Source organism: Stenella coeruleoalba (genome assembly GCF_951394435.1).
Source record: "Stenella coeruleoalba genome assembly, chromosome: 1".
NCBI classification, from domain to species: Eukaryota; Metazoa; Chordata; class Mammalia; order Artiodactyla; family Delphinidae; genus Stenella; species Stenella coeruleoalba.
This window is the reverse complement of record NC_137169.1, coordinates 25,527,835-25,552,023: the sequence shown is the minus strand read 5'-3', so window position 1 is coordinate 25,552,023 and position 24,189 is coordinate 25,527,835. Positions and strand designations below refer to the sequence as shown.

The following is a 24,189-nucleotide window of genomic DNA, read 5'->3' as shown; positions in this document are numbered from 1 at the left end:
AGCCCAGGACTTTACATATCTTAATTCAGGAGAAAAAACTCATTTCATTTGAATACTAATATTGTGTTATTTCGCTAGAGAAAGAAAAAATATTGTCCCAAATTTAAATTTATCAAAAAATATTTTTCAATATAAGGATTATTGCCACTTTTATTAATGAAAGATCTAATAGAAAGAAGACTGGACTAGGAATTGGAAAGCTTGGGTTCTAGTCCTGCTTTTGTCATTTAATAACCATGTTATCTTGAAGCAAGTAACTTAAAACATTATAAACCTGCTTCCAGGTGACTGTCAAAATATTTAACAACTGGTAAGGTATGGGCACCACCCAAACAGAACAGAAGCCTGACTATCAGAATGGACACTGGTTATAAACAACCACTATGGTGGTTCTGCTACATATCAGTCTATTATTATTCCTAACTGCTCCGTTATTACTAATAGGGATACAACTCAGGTTCTGTGGACCAAATGAGTTAATATGTGTGAAATGCTTTGGGAAGAAGTTGTAATTGATGAATAATTGTATATTATAGTTAGTAACTTTGTTCAATAGCTGTCAGAGCAATAGATTATAGATTCTAATCTAAAAATTATTACATATAATTAACTATATATGCTGAATTAATGTTTATGGCATATTCATTTAGATAATGTCAGAATGGTATGAAAGTGGGCCACCAAACACAAATAGTCAAAAAACCCAAGAGAACTAAAGCAGTCTGGTAAAATATCTAAGAAAATGTATGGGACTACCACTCAGTACAGTTATTATCTTCTGCTTAACCACTGACATATTAATCAGTAAATGTTGAAAGTACATAATTTGAGTGTACCTTTATTTCTCCTGAGATAGAATCAATATTATGGTTATCCTATGTGGCACTGTTTTTTTTTTTTTTTTTTTTTTTTGTGGCACTGTTTTTATTACAAAGTTCTGACACAGATTCATGTTCATCCCCCTCCAAATCCAATACAGTTATGAAGACAAAGAAATTAAGTGAAACACTGTAATGTTAAAACTGAAAATATCATCATGAACTCACTATTTTAAAAATATATACCTTCTAGCTCAGAAACAATCTAAAAAGGATACCCTAATAACAATAAGCACCCTGCGTGTCCAAATTTTGGTTTCTAATTTCATTCCCCGCTAAGAGGTACCAAAGCTCCTTTGAGAAATGGCTGATTCCAGTTTTGTGGCGGGGGAAGTACAAGATGAGCCTAGGGCTCTTTTGGAGCCAGAGAACAAGAGCACTGAAAATTTAATGGAGTTGTGACAAAAGGACACAAGAGCCAGCTTCAAAGGTCCCCACTGCACAAATTTGAAATTTTGAGTATCAAAAAAATAATAATTGTTATGGATCCAAACATAATGAACCAATGAAAATTCATGAGAACATATGCTATTTAAAAAAACAAAGCCAGAAAAAACTCATATACCATTTGAGACTACTATTAAATCACTCTTCACTTTGAAAATTGGTGGTTAAAGGGAAATAATTAAACATTTATCTTGCTTCTCCTGCAGGAACCCTATTTCAAAGTAACCAAAGTAGCCCCAGGTGATGAAGGAAAGCTTTACTTTATAGAATTCCAGCTAATCATATAGAAGGAAGGGTAATACTAGTAAATCATTCCACAACTCCAAGTAAAATTAATAATTTGGACAGAGATTACTAATTGGTATTAATACTATTAAATGAATAGTTCATGGGGAAATGGATAGTCATATAATACCAAAATAGTTACGCAGAGATTCCTTTCTAATTACAATGCAATGGTGGGATCATAGTATCATCACCCTAATCCAGTGATCAATTGTAACAACATGAATGATGGGTCCACCAGATATGATGTGTCTCCTAATGTGACACAATATGAAACATACAATTTTGTCTTTGATGAAAGTATTTAACTTGAATCCATTAAGCCTCTAGATAAAACTTCTCGTTTTCGGAAAATGCAGGGGGTGATAAAAGAACAAGCTAAAGATGACACCATGTAGAAGCAAGCAGAGAAATCCAGAGGTAGGATATTTTGTAAAACAATTGGCTCAATATCTTCAGTAAGTCAATGTTATTTTTAAAAAGGTTGGGGGGTGGCAGGGGCGGGTAGGTAACTATGCTAGCTCAAAAACATATTTAAGGGATCTAACAATGAGATGAGTTCTGGATTGGATTCTGGCTTGGACACACCAGCCATAAGTGGTATTTTAGGAAACTATAGGTAAATTTGAACTGTGTAACACATAAAATTTTATTGAGATGGAAAGGTAGAGATTATTCACTAAAGAAAGCAGGTTACAGGGGCTTCCCTGGTGGCGCAGTGGTTAAGAATCCGCCTGCTAATGGAGGGGACACGGGTTTGAGCCCTGGTCTGGGAAGACCCCACATACCGCGGAGCAACTGAGCTCGTGCGCCACAGCTACTGATCCTGCCCTCTAGAGCCCACGAGCCACAACTACTGAGCCCGTGTGCCACAACTACTGAAGCCCGCACGCCTAGAGCCCGTGCTCTACAACAAGAGAAGCCACCGCAATGAGAAGCCTGTGCACCGCAAGGAAGAGTAGCCCCCGCTCGCCGCAACAAGAGAAAGCCCACGTGCACCAACGAAGACCCAATGCAGCCAAAAATAAATGAATAAAATAAATAAATCTAAAAACAAAAAAAGAAAGCAGGTTACAAAATAGCATATACAGTATGATATCATTTTGGTTAAAAAAAAATAAATGCACATGATAAAGTGTTAAGAATGGTAATATCTGGGTGGTAAAAATATGATATTTTAATTTTCTTATTCTTACGTCTAGTTTCGTAGTTTTTATAATGCATACTTATTGCTTTTGTAATAATAAAAGGTTATTTTAACTTTTAAATTAGCTTCAGAGATTAATGAAGGCAGAGAGTTTGTTTTGCTCACTGCCGTATACCTAGCTCTTAGAAAAGGGTCTGGCACATAGTAGGTGCTCAATATATATTTGTTGGATGAATCCCTAGAAAGCAATGCATCAAGTGACCAATACCCTTCCAAATTAAAAGGAGCTCTTATAAATGAAATAAAAGTATGGGTAATAGAACATCAATTTTGGAAAAAATTTTTGTTGCAAGATGAACAGCAGAATAATTCCAATGTCACTACCAATGTCACCAGGGAAGTCCCATCACTACCTTATTAAACCACCAGAGCACTGAACAGAAAATTCCCTGAGATTTTTCTGACTGCTGACAGTCCAGTCCTTGATTGAGAGTCGCCCTATTGCCCATCTCACTCCATTCCTTCAGGAGACCAGAGAAACTGGAGAGACACTAGAAAGAGGCTGTAGTGGAGAGAGGTCAGACAGCAGAAACTAGACTGACAACCTACCAGATAAGGATTCAAGAATCACTAGCAGATGCTTAATATCTGAAGTGGTGATTCTGACATAGACATTTAAAAAGTTTTAAACATTTTAAAAGTTTACATTGTCTTTGGCTCTGAAAAAACCGGGATATAAAAATAATAGATTTTAAGTGAATTGAAATGGATATTCAAAAGAATATCTCTTATTTCAAGGTTTCAGAGGAGAAAAAAAAACCTATTTTAAAAAATATGGGGCTTCCCTGGTGGCGCAGTGGTTAAGAATCTGCCTGCCAATGCAAGGGACAAGGGTTTGAGCACTGGCCTGGGAAGATCCCACATGCTGTGGAGCAGCTAAGCCCGTGCACCACAACTACTGAGCCTGCGCTCTAGAGCCCGTGCTCCACAACAAGAGAATCCACGACGATGAGAAGCGCGCACTGCAAAGAAGAGTAGCCCCCGCTTGCTGCAACTAGAGAAAGCCCATGTGCAGCAACGAAAGACCCAACACAGCCAAAAATAAAAAAATAAATAAAAATTTAAAATATATAAAAGTATGCATTATGTGCAAAGTAAAACATTAAATTGGAAAAATTGTTTAATATTGCATAGTTGTGTGAAAAGATTTTCCTCAGTGAACTAGATTATCCTAAGCAGATAAATGCATGTATTTCCTAAAAAGTAAAATGATGAAAAATCATATACATACTGTTCGAAAATGGCTACTTAGATGGTCTAGCCGGCTAAATCTTTTCCCACAAGCTTGACAGGGATAGGGCCTTTCTCCTGTGTGACAACGAAGGTGGCGCTTGAGGTCTGCCTTCCGCTTCACCACATGTGTGCAGTACGGGCACTTGAACCTCATCCTGGGCAGGTCATCTGTCAAGAGACAGTTTGATTAAGTCACCGTAAAGTTCATAATCACCGTTCTGATAACATCAAGAATCCAAAAGGGGCTGGAGAGTCCAATCTCGGAAAGGTAGGCAACAAGGAGAAGGAAGAAATTTTATAAAGACTAGATTGTCAGTGTAATCCTAAGTATAGAACCGTACCTTCAGGATTTGATATATTTACAAAGCCTGGGTAGATTTAGACTGTCCCACTTATCTTTTTATTTAATGGCATAGAGTCACTAGATTTAAGTAAAGAAGTAGTACTACTAGATTTTAAAACTACAGACACAATCCAGGGTCTTTACGCTTTTAAGTAACTTGTTTTATTTACATGGGTTTATCACCCCCGCCCCCCGCTCTTAACTTTTCTTTAAAAAAATCTTTTTAATCGTTCCACCTGGGCAGGAATCTGACTCGCAGGCATTCAGTCATAATCCCACAGATGGTAGCTTCACCCCATTGGCTCCGCAGCCAAGCACACACACCAGATGTCTGAACCCCCTTGCTCTTACTTTTCATACAGCTGTACTGCTTTTCTTTTAAAGGTTAAAAAGTGTCAAGGATCTTTAATCGTTTGTTTTAAAACTCACACATATTCAAAATGTTAGTTGTGGTTGGAGGCAAACCTTCTCAATTTAACAGCAGTTAAGTTCAGCTGTTCATTATTGAAGTTAGATTTAAATAACCTAGAGTTACAAAAGTGCAAAGCCCAACAAAGGATAACTTTGTTGCTGTTTTAAAATGCAACAGAGATTTCCCATTTTTGCTGTTATTTCTGTCTGCCTTGGTCAATGGTAGAGTGCCTCAGCATTTTCAGAAAGCTTTTATAATATGATACAGTTTCATGTATTTTCATGTTAGTATCCTACAGGAAAATGTGATTAGTAAAAATCAATCAGGTTGCCTATTACTTTTAAATATGTTATCTATAACCAAATTATTTTCAAATTTACACAACCAGGGAAATGTGAATATTGATTGGCTTTTAGTGATATTAAGGACTTGTTAATTTTGTTTAGGTATGATAATAATGGTATTGTAGTTTTTTTTCTAAGACTATATTTTAGGGACACATTCTGAAATATTTACACATGAAAACATGATGTCTGAGATTTGCTTAAAAATGGGAGTGGTCGGGGGCAGAGGTACAAATGAAACAAGACTGGTCATGAGTGGGACTGGGTAACGGGTGCATGGCGGTTAATTAGACTACTCTACTTTTATATATACTTGGAAATTTTCTAAAATTAAAAAACTTAAATATATCAACTAAATCTTTTTTTCTTTTTTTAACATCCTTATTGGAGTATAATTGTCATCTAAATCTTATACTCTTCAAGAGTTTAATTTTATCATAATTTTTCTTTAAATTCACATGTAAAATATTAAGCAAATTTGCTAACTGATTAATTGGTGGGGGGAACTGGATGATATACATTTCTAATCTCTGTTCTCTACTTTGAAACTATCAGCCTCCAATAATATCTCTGCATTTTACTACTATGATAAAAATGAGATGCCTCATGGTGGTACAGAGATACAGTATCAATATTATATGTTGTATTAGTTAAGTTTTTTAAAATTATGTATTTATATCTTAATAAAATCAGATTTAGTTTAATTTCTTTTCGATACTGGGTCTGTGAACCTTTACCAATATGTATGGTTGCTCTATTTAACTTTTCTGTATAAAAATACTGCTCCTGAGTGAATACTCAGAAAAAAAAGTAGGGCTTCGCTGGTGGCGCAGTGGTTGAGAGTCCGCCTGCCGATGCAGGGGACATGGGTTCGTGCCCTGGTCCGGGAAGATCCCACATGCTGCGGAGCGGCTGGGCCTGTGAGCCATGGCCGCTGAGCCTGCGCGTCCGGAGCCTGTGCTCCGCAACGGGAGAGGCCACAACAGTGAGAGGCCCGCGTACCGCAAAAAAAAAAAAAAAAAGTAAACTATTTAAAGTGAAAATATGATATATAACTGAATATGATGTATAACTGTACAGCAAAGTGTGCTGTACACCTGAAACTAACACAACATTGTTAATCAACTATACTCCAATATAAAATTTTAAAAAATAAAGTGAAAATATGTGTCTTAAGGATTGAACCACTTTACAAAAGAGCTTTACATTTAACAGTAATCTAATTGCCCACAGATAAGCAGGTTTCGAAATTCATGGGTTTCTGACCCTCAGAACTCTATTGTTTTGACTTCATTAAATTTATCCAGTATTATAATTTTTAAAATTTGTGTTTTATGCATAGATTTCATTAGAGAAGTATGACTTAAAAAAAATCACTTGTTTCAACTTCCCATAACACCTAAAAGTAAGGGCAGGTTGAGATAGGATTGATTTACATCAGAGTCTTGGAACCTGACTGAGGGGACTGATTCTCTTTCTGGGTACCTGGAAAACTTCTTGATGTGACATCGGATCCTTGACCATACTGATAGTCAACAGGAGTAGAGTCCATTTCCGCATCCATTTGTGCCTGTTCTTCAGATTGCGAGATGTGGCTGGAAGAATCAGATGTTCGTGCTTCTCGTTTGCTTGACTTATAATGAGCCATTTCAGAAGGCTGTGACAACCTCAAATGTTTGGATTTTTTAATGGAATCTTTCCTTTGTTCATGCTTGGCCAGAGGCTGTTGAGTATTCCTTTGGGAGGCTGGATGGTAATTATACTTACTCCAAGATTTCCCACTTATACCTGTTCCTTGATCTGGGCTTAGGTGAGAATGTGGAGAACTGCTTTCATCTTGCCAGCCACCGCTATAAAAAGAGGAGCGTTCTATACCATCAGAACTGGCATTTTTATCCGAAAGGCTGAAATAGCGATCCTTTTCTTTTTCACTAATGTCTAATGAAGATTTAATAAAGGTCTTACATACACTAATGACATCAGTCATCTGAAGGAAGCTAGCAGCGGACATCACTTCTATGACATTCTGACCTGTGAGAGAGAGCTTGCCGGAATAGACAAAGTCCAGGATAACTGTAAAAGTGTCAGGGGAGAAAGCCTGAAACGTTGCTGTGGTTGGCTGACTTGTCTCCTTGGAGTTCTGGGAAAGAAGCATTTTAAAGTAGCCGCTACTAGCAAATAATACATTTCGATGGGCTTTAAAGACCTTTCCTTCAACCAGAATACTGCAGTCACAAAATACATCCTGCCTGCGCTGCTCATTCAGTTGTTGCAGGAGGTGAGACTGATGAGAGGAGATCTCCATTCTAAAGAGGAAAAGAAACAGTGGTTACCAAAAATCGGAGTAACACTGCTTCTCTGAGTCAAGTAAAATGACAGTCAGAAACCTCTGTCCTTTTTCCATTAAAAACACTTTCTCCTTAGAGAATATCGTCTCCAAGACACAGAAGATAATGGGTTTCAGGATATCATGTAAGACTCTACTCTTAGTTAGTTATTACATTTTTAGACAATTATTTGTTCAGTCACTGAACCTGATTGAGCATCTTCTATAAATCAGGCCTTCTGCTATATATGGTGAACTAAACAGGCTTGATTCTTGCCTCCATGTAGTTTTTAATCTAGCCAGGTACCAGCTTGAAACAAATACTCATATGAAGTTATAAATGACAAGTTAAGTGCTAAGACAGAAGGAGCGTGCTCTTAGTATAAAAAGGTGAACTAGTTTAGATTGGGATGGAGAGGGTTAGGGAATACCTCTCCAAGAAGTCACATTTAAGCTGAGACCTCAAAGATGACTAGGAATTAGCCAGGTGAAGAATGAAGGGAGAAGATTTCTGATTCCAGCAAAATGGTGGTCTAGAAAGTGCTGAAACTTTGCTGTCACAAACCTCTAGAGATGCTGGCTAAATACTGCCAAGGCTTTAAACTGTATGGCTGAGCTGCTGGGGCAGCAACATGGGCTCCGGTTTTTATCAGTAACAGAAACTGGAACTCTCTAAGGATTCAACGGTAATGAAAAAGGACTAGTAAACTTTGCCCCGAAGTCCAGGGAAAAGGCAAAGAAAGTTTGTCTTTGCAGGGCCTTAGTTGGGAAGAAAAAAATCCCTAGGTGAGATATCAAACCCAAGGTTGTGCTTTGTGAGGTTCTGGAGTCCAAATTTATTTTACCTGCTTGGTGTGGGAAACCTTAAACTAAAAAATTACCGTGAGAATTAGTCCTGGGCTGGTGGTGTCTGTGGGGACACCTTGCAGAAGCAAATGCCAAACTGCTCAGGAGGGAAGCTCTCAGAACCCAGGCCAGGTGGGAAATAAGCTCTGCTTAAACTGAACTCAGTCATTCCCGCCTCTGTACAGAGTGGATCATTTCCAATATTGTACCACCATGATGTCTAATATGGCCTATCTTTAAAACTCCCCTTGATTTCACATCTATTTCTGGCTACAACTCCATTTCTCTGCTCCCTTTACACACAGTTCATTGAAAGAGTTTTTTGTCTTGGTTTTTTCATTTGCTATCTTCACTTCTCCCATTCTAATCAGGTTTCCATCCCCATCCATCAAAACCCATTTTTTGAAAGATCATTAGTAACCTGCATGTTGTCAAATCCAATGGTCACTTCTTTGTCCTCATTTTACTGACACAGTGGATCACTCTTTTCATCCTTTCAAACACTTGTTGCACTTACTTGGCTGCCAGGACACCACTCCTTCATGGTTCTTCTACTGCTCACTCCTCAGTCTCCTCTCCTGGCTCTTCCTTGTCTAATCTCTAAGTGCTTTGGGATTCAGGACATGCTACCCCCCAAGATGGCACCTTGGCATACTGAGTATTTTGAACTGAAGGAGTCTGAGTAAACAGCAGAAGCAGGAAGGTCACTCTGACACCCCCTCCCTTTTCCACTGTAACAGATCACAAAACCCTCAGGTGAGAGGTGTCCACCCTATACCCAGAGGAAAGGAGCCTCCTTATCTCAGAAGACAAAGGGACGCTGAGAAGACTCTGAACAAACAGGCTTTGCTGGGTGTGCCCCAGTTTTCTAACCTTACCTCTTACTCCTTATTCTACCACATTCTTCCACGACTCTCCACTCTTCACCAAGCCTAGCATAAAAATACTCAGGTCTGTCTCTTCGGGCCTTCATTTCCTTATGCAGCCTTCTGTGTCATGTAAAATTTATATTGAGTAAGTTTGTATGCATTTCTCCTGCTAATCTGTTAGTTTGATTTTCAGACACAGCCCGGAAGAAGGTCAAGGAAAATTTTTTCTCCCCTACAGCTGGAATGTCGCGGGCCTCAGGGCTCAGACCTCTCCTCTACTTATATCATTCCCTAGGTGAGCCCATCCAGTCTCATAGCTTTAAATACCATTTTACATATCTAGCCCCTGACCTCTTCCCTGAACCTCAGACTCAAATTATCTGTTTATCTGCATCTCCACTTAGATGTTTAATAGGCATCCTGAGCTCAACAGATCCCAAACCACTCTTCATTCATCCTCATCTTAAACCTGCCTTTCCTATAGTCCTATCCATCTCAGGAAATGGTAACTCCATTCCACTTATTTAGACCAAAAACATGAAGAGTCATCTTTGACTGTGTGTTGTCAGCTTTACCTTCAAAACAAATCCAAAATCCTACCACTTCTGTGCTACTGCTGTTACCACTTCACTCCATCACCTATTATCAACAGCCTCCTAATTAGTCTCCTTGCAACTTCAGTCTAGTCTGAATACAGCAGCCATGGTGACGCTTCTGAAACACGAATGAAATCATGTTACCCCTCTGCACAAAACTCTCCAAAGAAAGGTTCCCCACCCAACCCCAAAGTTCTTCTCATGACCTACACCATCTGCATCCTGCCCCTCCAGGAACCTCTCTGCCCGCATCCCTTCTGCTCTACCCCTCACACACTGCATTCCAGCTCCAAAGACCTCTGCTTGTTCCCAAACATTCAAGGCATGTTCCTGTCATGCAGCCTTGTACTTGCTATGCCTTCTGCTTGGAAATGCTTCCTCCAGATATACACATAGCTCACATTCTCACATTTTCTAGGACTCTGCTCAAATGTCACCTTATCCTTTACCATTTCCTTTACCATTAGCCAGGTGAAGAATGAAGGGAGAAGATTTCTTCTCCCATTACCGTTCTTTTTAAAAAATTAATTAATTAAAATAAATTAATTTAAATAAAGGCTTTCCTTTACCATTCTTTTAAAATTAGTTAATTAGTTAATTTTTGGCTGCGTTGGGTCTTCGTTGCTGTGCGCGGGCTTTCTCTAGTTGAGGCAAGCAGGGGCTACTCTTCGTTGCAGTGCGCAGGCTTACTGTGGTGGCTTCTCTTGTTGTGCAGCACGGGCTCTAGAGTGCAGGCTCAGTAGTTGTGGTGCACGTGCTTAGTTGCTCCGTGGCATGTGGGATCTTCCCAGACCCGTGTCCCCTGCATTGGCAGGTGGATTCTTAACCACTGCACCACCAGGGAAGCCCCCTTTACCATTCCATGTAGGCACCTCCTCCCACTCTCCGTCCCCTTTCTCATTTACTCTTTGTTTTCTCCTACTAGAATTTAAGGTCCAAGAGAGCACAGTTTGCCTGTTTTGTTTACTTATATATTCCCAGCTCCTTGAACAGCACTTGAGCAAACAACAGCTGCTCAATCAATGCTGTTGAATGAATGAGTCAAAAATATTAAAATACACAAGGCAATTGTTCTTTATAAAGAAGAATCAGCAGGCATAACAAGCAGAGAATTAGAACCCCAAGAATTTGAGAAAAATAGTACAAAACTCTAATAGGCTATTAAATAAGTATGTTTAAAATGATCAAAGATAAAAGGTGATGTAGACTAGCACATAGTTATGAGCACAGACACTAGAACCAGGTAGCTTGATTGGAATTCTAGTGCTATCACTTAACTAGCTGTGTGAACCTGGGCAATGTATTTAACCTTTGTATTGCTGTTTCCTTATCTGTAAAGTGGAACCAAAAATAGCACTTATTTCATAGGATTATTGTGAGGATTGAATGAGTTGATGTACATATACCACTCAAAACAGTGTTTGGCATGTAGTAAGTACTTCACAAATTTTAGCTATTCTCCTTTTATTTTATTATTATTATCCATAAACACCTCATGCTGCAAGATGAGTGCCCCATCTGCAGTCTCATGTCCATATTCCTGGCAGGAAGAAGACAAAAAGACAAAAGGCAATTACCAGCCCAGTCTTATTTTCTTTTTTATCAGGAAAAAAAAAAAGTTCTTCCAGATGCCACATCCTGCAACTCAATGGCCAGAATCATGTCACCTGCTTTTTAGGTGTGCACTCCCACTAATGGTATATATCAATTTCTACTTCTCAATTTTTGCCAACACTTAATATTATCAGACTTTTAAATTTTGCCAATCTTATGGATATGCAATGGTATGCTATTGCTTTTATTTGTATGGACTGAACAACTTTTAATGTTTGTTGACCATGATTAAGTGAATTTCCTTGCTCATTACAATGTTGTCAAGTAACACTGAATAACAGCTAACCACAAAAACAATGTTATACAATAGTATTTATTTAGCTTAGTGCCTTTGGGTTGGATGGGGCAGCTTGTCTAAAGTGGCTGTGTTATTACGTGGTCTTACATCTTCCTCCTGGGACTAGTAGGCCAGCCCAGACAATTTCCTCTCACAACAATGGCTGAAGTATAAAAGCCCAAGAGGAGATACATGAGGTCTCTTAAGGCTTAGGCTTGTAACTGCCACACTGTCACATATTCTGATAGACCAAAGCAAATCACATGGCCAAAAGGGAGAAATATCCTTTGGTCTGTTAGTGAGAAGAACTGCAAAGTCATACAACAAAGTGTGTGCATGTTGGTAGGGGGTGATGAACTGGGGCCAGTAATGTTATCTACACAATATCCTTTCTTATTTGTAAAACTGGATTATCTTTTTCTTATTGATTTATAGGTATCCTTTATATACCCAACATACAAATCCTTTATCAGTTATATGCCTTGCAGATATCTTCTCTCATCTGTGGTTTGTCTTTTTAACTCCATTAAAGATAGTTTTCATTAAAAAGCAGCTTTCAGTTTTAATACAGTCAACTTATCAATCAAAGTGTTTTCTCTATCTTGTTTAAGAAATCACTATCTCAAGGACATAAAGATATTTTTTAAAGTTCTGTTTTTCACTTTTAGGGCTTTAATCTACTATTGATTTTGCATATGGTATTCTAATTTTTTTTCATATAGATAATGAATCTTTCTGGCACTGCTTATTGAACAGCAAATCCTTTCCCCACTAATCTGTAATGCTACCTCTGTTATTCATCTAGTTTCCATAAACTCATGGATCTGTTTCTGAGCTGTCTGTTCAGTTTAATTTGACTATCTCTCTGCACCAATACGTCACAGCTTTTTTTTATTTTTTTGCGGTACGTGGGCTTTTCACTGCTGTGGCCTTTCCCGTTGTGGAGCACAGGCTCTGGACGCGCAGCCTCAGCGGCCATGGCTCACGGGCCCAGCTGCTTCGCAGCATGTGGGATCTTCCCGGACCGGGGCACGAACCCGTGTCCCCTGCATCGGCAGGCGGACTCTCAACCACTGCGCCACCAGGGAAGCCCCACATCACAGCTTTAATTACTAAATCTCTAAAATGAGTTCCCCCACCTAGGTCTTCTTCAAATAACATTAAAAAAAAAATTCTGGGGACTTCCCTGGTGGTCCAGTGGGTAAGACTCCATGCTCCCAATTCAGGGGGCCCAGCTTCGATCTCTGGTCGGGGAACTAGATGCTGCATGCATGCCACAACTAAGAGTTCACATGCTGCAACTAAAGATCCCGCACACTGCAACGAAGATCCTGTGTGCCGCAGCTAAGACCCGGTGCACCCGAAATAAATAAATAAATATTTAAAAAAAAATTCTGATTGTCTCTTTGTTCTTCTATATAAAAATTAGGATAAGCTTATCAAGTTTCACTTAAAAAATATCCTATAGGGATTTGTTTTCTGGAATTGAATTTATAGATTATGGGAGAACTCACATCTTTATAATATTGAGTCTTATCATCCATAAATATGGTATAATTTGCCACTCAGGTCTTCTTTCATATTCTTCAGTTATGTTTCCTTATTTTCTTTAAGATCTTGCACATTTTTTGTTAGATTTATTTCTGTTGCTTATAGGTTTTATTGCTATAGTGAATGGGATAGCAGGCTTTGTCAGCTGAATGGAAATGCTGCTAAAATGTTACCATTAAGAATAATATTTAGGGACTTCCCTGGTTGCACAGTTGTTAAGAATCCACCTGCCAATGGAGGGGACACGGGTTCAATCCCTGGTCCAGGAAGATCTCACATGCTGCAGAGCAACTAAACCTATGCGCCACAACTACTGAGCCTGTGTGCCACAACTACTGAAGCCTGCACGCCTAGAGCCCGTGCTCCACAACAAGAGAAGCTACCACAGTGAGAAGCCTGTGCACCACAATGAAGAGTAGCCCCCACTCGCCGCAACTAGAGAAAGCCCGTGCGCAGCAACGAAGACCCAATGTGGCCAAAAATAAATAAAAATTTTTAAAGATTTATTTATTTATTTTTGGCCGCGTCGGGTCTTCATTGCGGCACTTGGGATCTTCGTTGAGGCATGCGGGCTCTTCGTCGTGATGCGTGGGCTTCTCTCTAGTTGCCTCATACGGGCTTCTCCCTAGTTGTTGTGTGTGGGTTTTCTCTCTCTAGTTGTGTTGCGCGGGCTCCAGGGCGCGTGGGCTCTGTAGTTTGCAGCACGCGGGCTCTCTCGTTGAGGCACGTGAGCTCAGTAGTTGTGACATGCGGGCTTAGTTGCCTTGTGGCATGTGGGATCTTAGTTCCCTGACCAGGGATGGAACCCCCGTTCCCTGCATTGTAAGGCAGATTCTTTGCCACTGGACCACCAGGGAAGTCCTGAAGCGGTAGCTATTTAAAAACTGTTACTCTAATTGTTTCAGTGGACGCTTTTGTTTACCAGTCTGTTATGTAATTTCCCTTCTGTTTATTCATTATTCTATTCCTACTGCTCCCCCTACTCACTCAGTACCTTTTTCTGGTAATAACTCCTCAACTTTTCTTAAGAGGATCACCCCTTCACTTCTCTGGTTCTTATGGTTTGGGAGATACTGGCTCAACTCATCACTCCAGAGGTCAACTTGTGACCTAGACCTGGCAAATCAGAGCACTGCATTCCCACGGCCAGTTACTGGTCTGGGAATGGACACGTCAAACAAGGCCAGAAAAAGAGGTTCAATCAAAGCAAATCTTAGCATTTTTTATTGGAGCGACCAGAAAAGAAGACCACTCTTATGAGGATGTGAGCCTGGAGCTATAGTAGATTTTCTGCCACCATGAGGAGAGAGCCTACATGAGAAAGGACCAACACTGAGGAAAGCAGAGCAAAGAAACAGGCCAGATCCTATCAACATCATTTTTCCCTAGACCAGAGGTGTTTGCGCTGTGCAACACGGCATGTGGGATCTTAGTTCCCCGACCAGGAAGAACCTGCATCCCCTGCATTGGAAGTGTGGAGTCTTAACCACTGGACCGCCAGGGAAGTCCTGGTCATTCATTTCTATAAAGGGTCAGATAGGAAATATTTTAGGGCTTGTGGGTGTGAGAATGTGATTTATAATAAATATATATTTTGGAGTTTGTCCATGGTTCCTAGCTCACAGCTCCCCAAACCCTTGGCGTTTCCTAAGCAGTAAGAGCAATAGGAACATCTTTTGTTATAATATTTGGTCTTTTGTCCTCAGTTCCTGAAATCGCATCAGAGCCAGAAAGGTGAAATGGACATCTTGTTATTATGAAAAGCCCCTTTCAACCATAACTGAGTTTATGTTAATAAGGTGACTTTCAGAAGTCCCCTAAAGATTGGAGGAGGTTGCCAGGGAAACCAATCAGTGGATTAGATTAATTAGATTAGAGGGTTGGAACTCAGAGTCTCACCTCATGACCTCTGGAGAGAGAGGCTGGAGGTTGAATCAATCACCAATGGCCAATGATTTAATCAATTGTGCCTATGTAATGAAGCCTCCATAAAAACCCAAAAAAGACAGGTTCTGAGCTTCCAGGTTGGTGAAAGAGAACTCATCCACTTGCCAGCCCTAAACTCCACAGGGACAGAAGCTCCTGGATTCAGCATCTTGCCCTATGTATCTCTTCATCCAGCTGTTGGTTCATATCCTTTAACACACTTTGTAATGAACCAGTAGTCTAGTAAGTAAACTGGTTTCCTGAGTTCTGTAAGCCACTCCAGCAAATTAACCAAGGAGGGGGTCCTGGGAACCTTTATAACCAGTTGGTCAGACGCACAGGTAACAACCTGACTTGTGATTGGCATCTGAAACGGAGGCAGTCTTGTGGGATTGAGCTCTTAACCTATGGAATCTGATGCTATCTCCAGGTAGACAGTACCAGAATTGAGTTGAGTTAGTGTTGGGAGAATTGCTTGGTTTGGGGGAAAAAACCACACATTGTAGTGGGCCATAGATCTCTCTCACAACTACTCAACTTCACCACTATATTGCTCAAGTCACAGCACAAAAGCATCTAGACAATATGAGAAGGAATGGGCATGGCTGTGTTCCAGTAAACCTTTATTTACAAAAACAGACACAGGCTCCTTTTGCTAACCCCAGCCCTAGACCCAGTCACGGCTTAGGCTGTATCTATCCTTGGACTTTTCAGTTATTTGAGCCAATAAATGTCCTTTTCCTTAAGCCAATTTGAGTTGGCTTTCCTTTTAACTTGTAACCAAAGAATCCCAATTTATGTTATATCTGAAGATTCTGAATTCTTTGGTAACTTTCATCTAACTATTAGTGCAACTTGTGTTTAAAATCCATTCTTAATCCGGAAAGGAATCAAAGTTGGCTTCACAGAGGAAAGATTAATTGATGTCCAAGTCATTGCCAGTTCTTTTTCAGACATAAAAGTGTTATATAAACACAAATTCTATTCTTAAAAGATTTAATAAAAAGTTAATTCCTTGGGGGGGAAACAGATTTTCTTTTTCAGTTTAAGTTTCAATAAGAATTTGCTTTCCAGGCAATTTGTAGACGTTTGAAGTGAGCATCAGTATTGTTAAGAGTTGCAAACTGCAGTCACTTTGTACAAATTTAAACAGGCTCCTTGCTGAGAGTTGATAGGGAGTGGGGGGATGTTAACAGTGAAAGTAAAGTGGAAAATTTCTTCTCCTGACTGCAGAGACTTGAGCACTGCCTTTGACAAGCAGAAGAAACAACAGAGGACCTCTGAAAAGGCTGAGAGCTGTGGGGAATGACTTCAGCAATGGACTGTGTCAAAGGGCAGTCACACAACTCATCCCTAAAGTGAAGTACCCCAAGTTGGCAGCTGAATTCTTAGTGCTATATACTCTTGAAAATATAATTTCAAGATAGGATTGAGAGTGAGTTCCAGGGGCTTAATGAAAAGATTCCAATAAATAAAAGGGAAAAGGCAGTTCATACACACACACACACACACACACACATCTAGCTAGGTAACACACATATGGCAGGGAGGAGAAAGAGAACAATCAAGGATGACTCCAAGCTTTATGGCCTGAGTACTGGCAGAAGGGACTTGCCATTTCTTGAAATGGGAAAGACTGGGAGAGAAACAGGTTGTAGGGGCTGGTATCTGGAGCTCAACTTTGGACATATTAAGTTTAACATCTCCTGTTATTTATCTAATAAGAAATAAAGAGTGGGCAGCTGGATATATGAGTAGCATTAAGGAAATAGGTCCAGGCTGGGGATATAAAATTCGGAATCGTCAGCATATAGACGGTATTTACAGTCATGAGATTAGATGTGATTACCAAAGGAGGAGGCTACAGAGAACAGAGACAAGTCCTTGGCACTCCAACATTTAGAGAACAGAGAGATGAAGAGGACCAAGAAAAGATACCTGAGAGGAAAGCCAGAAAGATAGGAAGAAACATCCTGGAGGTGAAGAAAGTGTTTCAGGGAAGAAGGGGTGATCAACTAACTCTGTTAGTTTTGGTAAGATGAGGACTGAGAGTTGACCACTGGGATTATCAGTGGGGTGTGTGTGTGTGTGTGTGTGTGTGTGTGTGTGTGTGTGTGTGTGTGTGTGTGTGTGTGTGTGTGTGTGTTAGGGTGGGTTTAAGGGAGAATGGAATGAGAGAAACAAGCACACACAACTCTTTTCAAAGAGTTTTGCTGTAAAGGGAAAGAGAATAAGGGAGGAAACTGGGGTTAAGACTGAAGAAGAATCTGAATATTTTAGAAAAAAAAAATAACTGAAGAAATAAACTTCCAGATGAAGCAGGAAGGGATTGAGAACACATTAAAATGGTTACTATTAGAAAGGATTAGTGAGGGGTGGGAGAAGAGGGTACCCTCTCTGCAACAGGAAGAGAGACTGAAAAAATGTACAGATATCTAAGAGAAGGAGTGACATGGGAGCTCATTACAGATGCCATTGATCTCTAAAATATCACTATTTGTGAAAATGATGAGGATGGGGGAAATGTGGTAGAATTACAGTAGTTAAATGTAAAAATGTATAGCTGATTTTTAATCTACTCTGATTTATACTTTTCACTCAAATCACAAGATTAAAGTATCATAACATAAGCTGAGCTTAAACCATAGTAGATACTCAATAAATATTCAGTGGATTTGTACTGGTGAAACTGTTTCATTGCTAGACTATAGCAAGTGACAGGCAGGAGAAGTTGCCATTTTTCCTTAACCTACCCATCTATGGCTGAATAAGTTTGTTTTTTGCTCTTGTCAGGAAGCAGGGCTTTCATAACTAAGCCCATAAACGGATTTTGGTTTCCGTACTGATAATTTTTACCTCTTCCTTACCTATTTAAGCCAAACAACTGTCCTTTTGTATTCTGCTCTGTTCTGATGGGTAGCGTCTGGGGCTGAGAGTCTGCAACTTCATGACCCAGGATCTTTCATCAGTTAACTTTCTGTAGGATATGCTAAATGGGTCATAATGGATATCAGAAGACCAGGGGAAGAGAGATATTTCCAGCTTCTAGCTCTCACAGTGGCTGGTGTTTGTTGTAATAGTAGCAGGATGGGAGGATTCTGGACAGCAGCTCAGGCAGATGCAGAATCTTTTTGGTGGTTCCAATTCTGATCGAGGTGGCAACTCTTCAGCAGATCTAACACTGTGTCTCCAAAGGTCCAGCAAGCAGTATATGCTTGTGGGCTCAGCTTTAAGGGCTGGTGAACTCTAAGCCCTTGTGATTAGCAGCTTGTCGCCTCTGAGTATCATTTCCTTCTTTCTTTTTGTTCCTCTAGACCCCATCCTCATTTGTGCTCTTCTAGGCCTTCCCACACCCTTGTATTGGGTTGGCCAAAAAGTTCATTTGGGTTTTTCCATAACATGTTATGGAAAATAATTTCGTGTATCATATTATCTCTGTCTGGAATATCTAGAATGACTCCCATTTTCTGGATAGGACTATATAATCTTGGTGACAGAAAAGTTTCCAGGAAATAGACCCTCTAAGCTTGAACAGAGTGATGGCCTTACTGCCAATGGAAAATGGAGATGTAGTAGCACTATGATTACCTACCTACCTTATCACCTGTGTTTGCTTAGGATGAATTCCTATTGAAGGCAGTGCTTTGGGAGATGAAGTGTAATTGCTGCCTTTCCTCAGCTCATACATATGGTTCCAAAGTGAGCTCCCTACAACAAGTTGACTGAGGAAGAAAAAGTTAAGGCCGATTTAGAGATGGTTTTGCACAATATGCCGGCATCAGCTGGAAGTGGATAGTTGAAACATCACAAATCCCATCAGAAGTGTCCCTGAAAGATTTTGGGAAGGAAAATCTCCCCAGTGAGCATCTGGTTGCCCACTCTGCATAGAGAGAGAGATAGACACAGGTATAGATTTTACCCTGATTCATGGACAGTAGCTAACAAGTTGGCCAAAGAGTTAAGGATTTAGAAAGAACCAGACAGAAGAACTCGTGAGCAAAAGGCATGGGGCAAAGAGGCAGGTGGAAATACCTCTTGGAATGGCCACAGGGTAAGAGACGTTAGTGTCTCACGTGAATGCTTAATAAAGGGTACCCATTGCAGAGGAGGCTCTCAGAAGGTAGACAAGATGACCTGTTCTGTGGATGTCAGGCAGCCTCCTTCCCTAGCCACCATGAAGCTTGCTGTATACTCCATCACCCAGAAGCATCTTACCTGATAAAATGGTGGAATAACCAACTGAATATTCCATTATGGCCCCATAAGAGAGATGATACCCTGAGAGATCGGGGTGCTATCCAAATGGATGTGGTATATAATTTTAGCCACTGACCAATATAGATGCTATTATTTCCATAACTAGAATACTCACTTCTAGAAATCAAGGGGTGAAAGTGGCAGTGCCTCCTTTCACTTTTACCTCTAACAGCCCACTTACAGAATTCTTGCTTTCTGTCCCTACAAAGATCTTATCTCTCAAAACAGGAATGTTGCCACCAGGGAAACATTGCATGCTTCCACTAAATTTGATCATGACTGACCTAAAAGAAGAATGAACGTCACCCATTTTGGGGAAACGATGATGGTGTCATTGTTTGTATGAAGGATAGTTGCATACTGGAAAGCAGACTCGTGAACTTGTTTAGAATTTTAAATATGGGAAGAGTGGTATATGTGGATGCCATGTAGCCAAAGAGGGTGGACTATATTGGTCATTTACCTGTTGTCTCTCAGTTCAACACCCGCCATGCTCTACTCTACTCTCTACTGATGTAATTGGAATTCTGCAAATGACATTTCCCAGGCTTCCATCCTTGCAGCTGGCTTCCTGTTAGAGTCTTATCAGTAGGAGGTGCCAACAGGAGATCAGTAAAAGGAAAAATGTTTCCTGCTTTGGGCAGTGAAAATGCAGCAATTTCTGGTGGCTGCTGGCTGTTGGTGTAGCGGCAGCAGGAGCAGGTGATTCTGGACTCCAGTAGACTTTCCAGCCTTTGGACTTCCCCTCTCTGATAGAAGTGGTACCTCTCCGGCAGATCCAGAACGACTGTGACAGCAACTCCAACTGCACAGCAGCCAGCACAGACTTGAGAGCTCCAGCTCAGGGGCACAGCAGCTTCTGATCTATGATTGGAATTCTTTTTTGTTGTTGTTTTTAAATATTTATTTATTTAATTTATTTTGGCTGCCCCAGGTCTTAGTTGCGGTACGCAGACTTCTTAGTTGCGGCATGTGGACCCTTAGTTGCAGCATGCATGCGGGATCTAGTTCCCTGACCAGCGATCGAACCTGGGCCCCCTGCATTGGGAGCGTAGAGTCTCACCCACTGGACCACCAGGGAAGTCCCTATGACTGAAGTTCTTCTAGCTCCCCTGGCCCCTTTTTTTTCCTTTTGCTATTCCAGCCCTTCTTAAACTTTTGGAAGCAATTTCATATATTAAATTTCTTCTCTTTGAAATACCCAGAGTGGTTTCTGTTTCCCTGAGGAGACCCTGACTGATAACATTTCTAGTCCCTAAAACAGATAAATCTAAAAAAAGGATCTATCCTGAGGCTTGCCCTTCTGGACAAATGATATAATCTTCCCTCTCAGCTTCTCTCTTAACTTTTACTTCTTACAAACAACCATAGTCAATAGAAGCTGCATTTATTTTGTTGTTGTTATTGTTGTTGCATTGTTTTTTGTCATTAACTTATTTAAGCAAAATTCTAAGCACTCACCAAAGTAAAGAAGAAAATATAGAGAATACTTGTGTATTTATTACCCAGCTTTAACACTGATCGATTTTGCTAATTTTGTGTCTTGTATCTACCTCCATTTTCCACCCAGAATATTTTAAAATAAAATCACAGGCATCAAATCATTTCACCCATAATATTTCCTGTGTACTTTTTACATGAGCCTCCTTCCATTTCTGTAATTACAGTTGGACCTCTGTTATCCTTTGCCTGCACAGGACCCCTTTCTCTTCCTCAGCATAGGATTCTTCTTTTTCTTTTGGGAACTGCCTTCCAAAATTTGGTGATGCTGTTCATCCCTTTGCCTCCCTGACTCCATGGACATATGAACTACACTTGTCAGTCTGAGTGTGTTATGGAAGCTAGAGAATAAAGGTCTCTCTACGCAAGGGCATGGGCCTTAAGGATCGCATTAACCTAGAACTGCAAAAAGTTACCTTCAACAACTGGGAAAGCCCACCTAAGAACTATGCTAACACAGAAGAAAACTAGATAGAACTGTTTCAGAGAGAGTCCTGATGATATTATTTTAATACCTGAATCCAGCTGTGCCTAAAACCACTGCTCCTTCTGGATTTTTAGTTATGTGAGCCAATAAATTTCCTTTTCTGCTTAAATTTAAGTTGGATTTCTATCATGTGTGACCAAGAGTCATTTATTACTAATTTGTAACACTCTCCAAGCCTGCAGCGATAGCCCATTCAAGAATACTCTATTTAGCAGGGAGAGCATATTTCTATAAATGGAAACGTTAATAGAATCAGTGCCATTAAGGTCATCATATCACTAAAGCATAGTTTCTGGTGTTGCTATTTTGCAGTTATTTTTTCCCTTCATATTCCCTGAAATCCTGGTATGCCTCCAGGCAAAGTTTCTTCCAACTTTGTTCATTCAGATAGTTGTGAGTCATTTCTTCTCAGGCTACAGTAATTCCTATGATAGCTTTCAGGATGTCAGAAGTCTTCCACCAATCTCTAATTAACAGCTGATCAGGTTTTTAAAAGTGTTTCCCTGGTTTGAACCACTGTAAAGTATCGATTTTAACATCCAAAGTAGTATTTTTGTTTAGTACTCTTACGGTAACTTTAGCTTTAACACTTGTGATAAGTTATTACGGGTCAAAATCATTCGGCAGAACATGAAATAATGACAGAAAGTGAGACTGTGGCAAAGAAACACAAATAGATTAGTGAGGGCTCTCAAACTCAGGAACATACCATCTGCTAAATCAGCTCTCTTTAGTGTTAACTGTATTCACTGGCTGAGCGGTTATTTTTTAAATGCATTAACCACAATTCAGTACTGTATCAAATTTATAAATATGAACATATACAGAGATGAAAAGCACTATAATAAATTAGTGCTCAAGAAGTTACGTCTATAATGAAATTTCTTTCATGTTTAAAATAATCTAGGTTCTAGCTAATAGTAGGCTTTGAAATCCCAAACTTCCCAGAAATTATTTCATTAAAAAGACTAAAAAAGCAGTTGGCTAGAGATTGGGGCCTTCACATTCTCATTATAGGCCCAAAGATCCAGCTTTTGCTGAATTCTTATATGCCCAAGTCTCTGGAATACAGACAAACCAGGGATACTGTGCTAACAGAGGTAGAATATACTCAAGGTTATAGCATACAATTGCCGAAACAGGACATCTGGGAATATTGCTAAAGAAGCATGAAATCAATACCCAATCTTTTACTATCATATCCTATCAGTTAAAATCTAATAATTCCTCTATTCTAATCTGAAGCACAGCAGTAGGTCATGACTTAACAATTTTTTGCTATTATAAATAATGCTGCAATGAGTACCTTTGCACACAGATCCTTGAGCACTTGTGAAATAATTTGATTCCTAGAAGAGTACAGACAGATTACCTTCCCAAAACACTATATCAATTTAAATCTTTACCAACATGAAATGACAGTGCCCTTTTCCCCCAACACTTTCATTAACTCTGGATATTATCTCTTTAAAATGCTTCTCTTCTACCCTTAAGGAAAAATACCAGGGAAATATCAATACTATTATTTAACATTGTCCTGGAATTACGAGCCAATGAATTAGGCAATATAATTAAAATATGAATATTGGAAAAGATGAAATGGTTATTGTTATTGCAGATATTATATATCTTTAAAAGTAAAATTAGAAAACTATTTTCTAAAGTAAAATTCTGGGCTTCCCTGGTGGCACAGTGGTTAAGAATCGCCTGCCAATGCAGGGGACATGGGTTCAAACCCTGGTCCGGGAAGATCCCACATGCTGTGGAGCAACTAAGCCCTTGCACCACAACTACTGAGCCTGTGCTCTAGAGCCCGTGAGCCACAACTACTGAGCCCACGAGCCACAACTACTGAAGCCCCCGTGCCAAGAGCTTGTGCTCTGCAACAAGAGAAGCCCCCATGATGAGAAGCCCGTGCACCGCAATGAAGAGTAGCCCCCGCTCTCCGCAACTAGAGAAACCCCATGCACAGCAACGAAGACCCAATGCAGCCAAAAATAAATAAATAAATAAAAATTAAAAAAATAAAATAAAATAAAGTAAAATTCTTGGGCTTTTGTCATGTTGGAGTAACTGGTACTAGACTTGGCCTTCTGCTATAAACAATTAGAAAACTGGACAAAATACATGAAAAAATTGTCTTCGGACAATGAAAACAGGGCAAGTGAGACTGTGATCTCCAAGAAAAGGAAACAAATGAGGCAGCCTATTATCACTTTGGCCTTCTGGATTTTGATACAGGGAGGGGAAATCAAACTGGATTGAACAGACAGAGGTGGTGTTCAAGAAGGCTGAGGCGCCTGGCAGTTGTGGGGCAAAGTACCAGAGAGAGGCAACTACACAGGCAAAGAGATCAATAAATCTGCACAGGAGTATTCTAGAGTCTGTGCTGAACACTAATCTACAAATGTGTAAGGTTAAACTACAAGAGTTCAGCTGAAAAACAATTGGGGAACTGTGAGCAGAAAAATTCCCAGAGCTCACACAGGGTTAAGAGACAATTAAGTTTTGACCAGTCAGGATAAAGATTCTTCACTGAACACCTAGGGCATTTACTAGAGACCCCAGAAGAGAAACACCTTAGTAGAAGGACTAACCTAACTCAACAGTAAAGATGACTCTAGAACTGCCCCAAAGTTCAAAAACAAGCTTCAAAATCATCAAGCTGATTCATCTGCAACTTAACTAACACATAAACCAAAATTCAAAAGTCTTTGAAGGAAAACAACAAAATTCAGATACTCAAAAACATATAATTACAATGTTCACCATTCCATCAAAAATCACTAGA

The 24,189-nt window shown here is 39.8% G+C and overlaps 2 protein-coding genes across 2 annotated transcripts in view; one reads left to right on the top strand and one right to left on the bottom strand.

Moving 5' to 3' along the window:
- Window positions 1-24,189, bottom strand: part of ZBTB8A (zinc finger and BTB domain containing 8A) — a 54,307-nt gene that overhangs the window by 7,422 nt on the left and 22,696 nt on the right. Inside the window, exons 3-4 of the mRNA XM_079901352.1 lie at window positions 6,635-7,455; window positions 4,049-4,218 (exon numbers count right to left, since the gene is read on the bottom strand). Of these exons, the coding sequence (XP_079757478.1) occupies window positions 4,049-4,218; window positions 6,635-7,454 (990 nt within the window). The 5' untranslated portion in view covers window position 7,455. The remainder of the gene's footprint in view (window positions 1-4,048; window positions 4,219-6,634; window positions 7,456-24,189) is intronic.
- ZBTB8OS (zinc finger and BTB domain containing 8 opposite strand) overlaps window positions 1-24,189 on the top strand; it is a 71,596-nt gene that overhangs the window by 28,675 nt on the left and 18,732 nt on the right. The window lies entirely within an intron of this gene.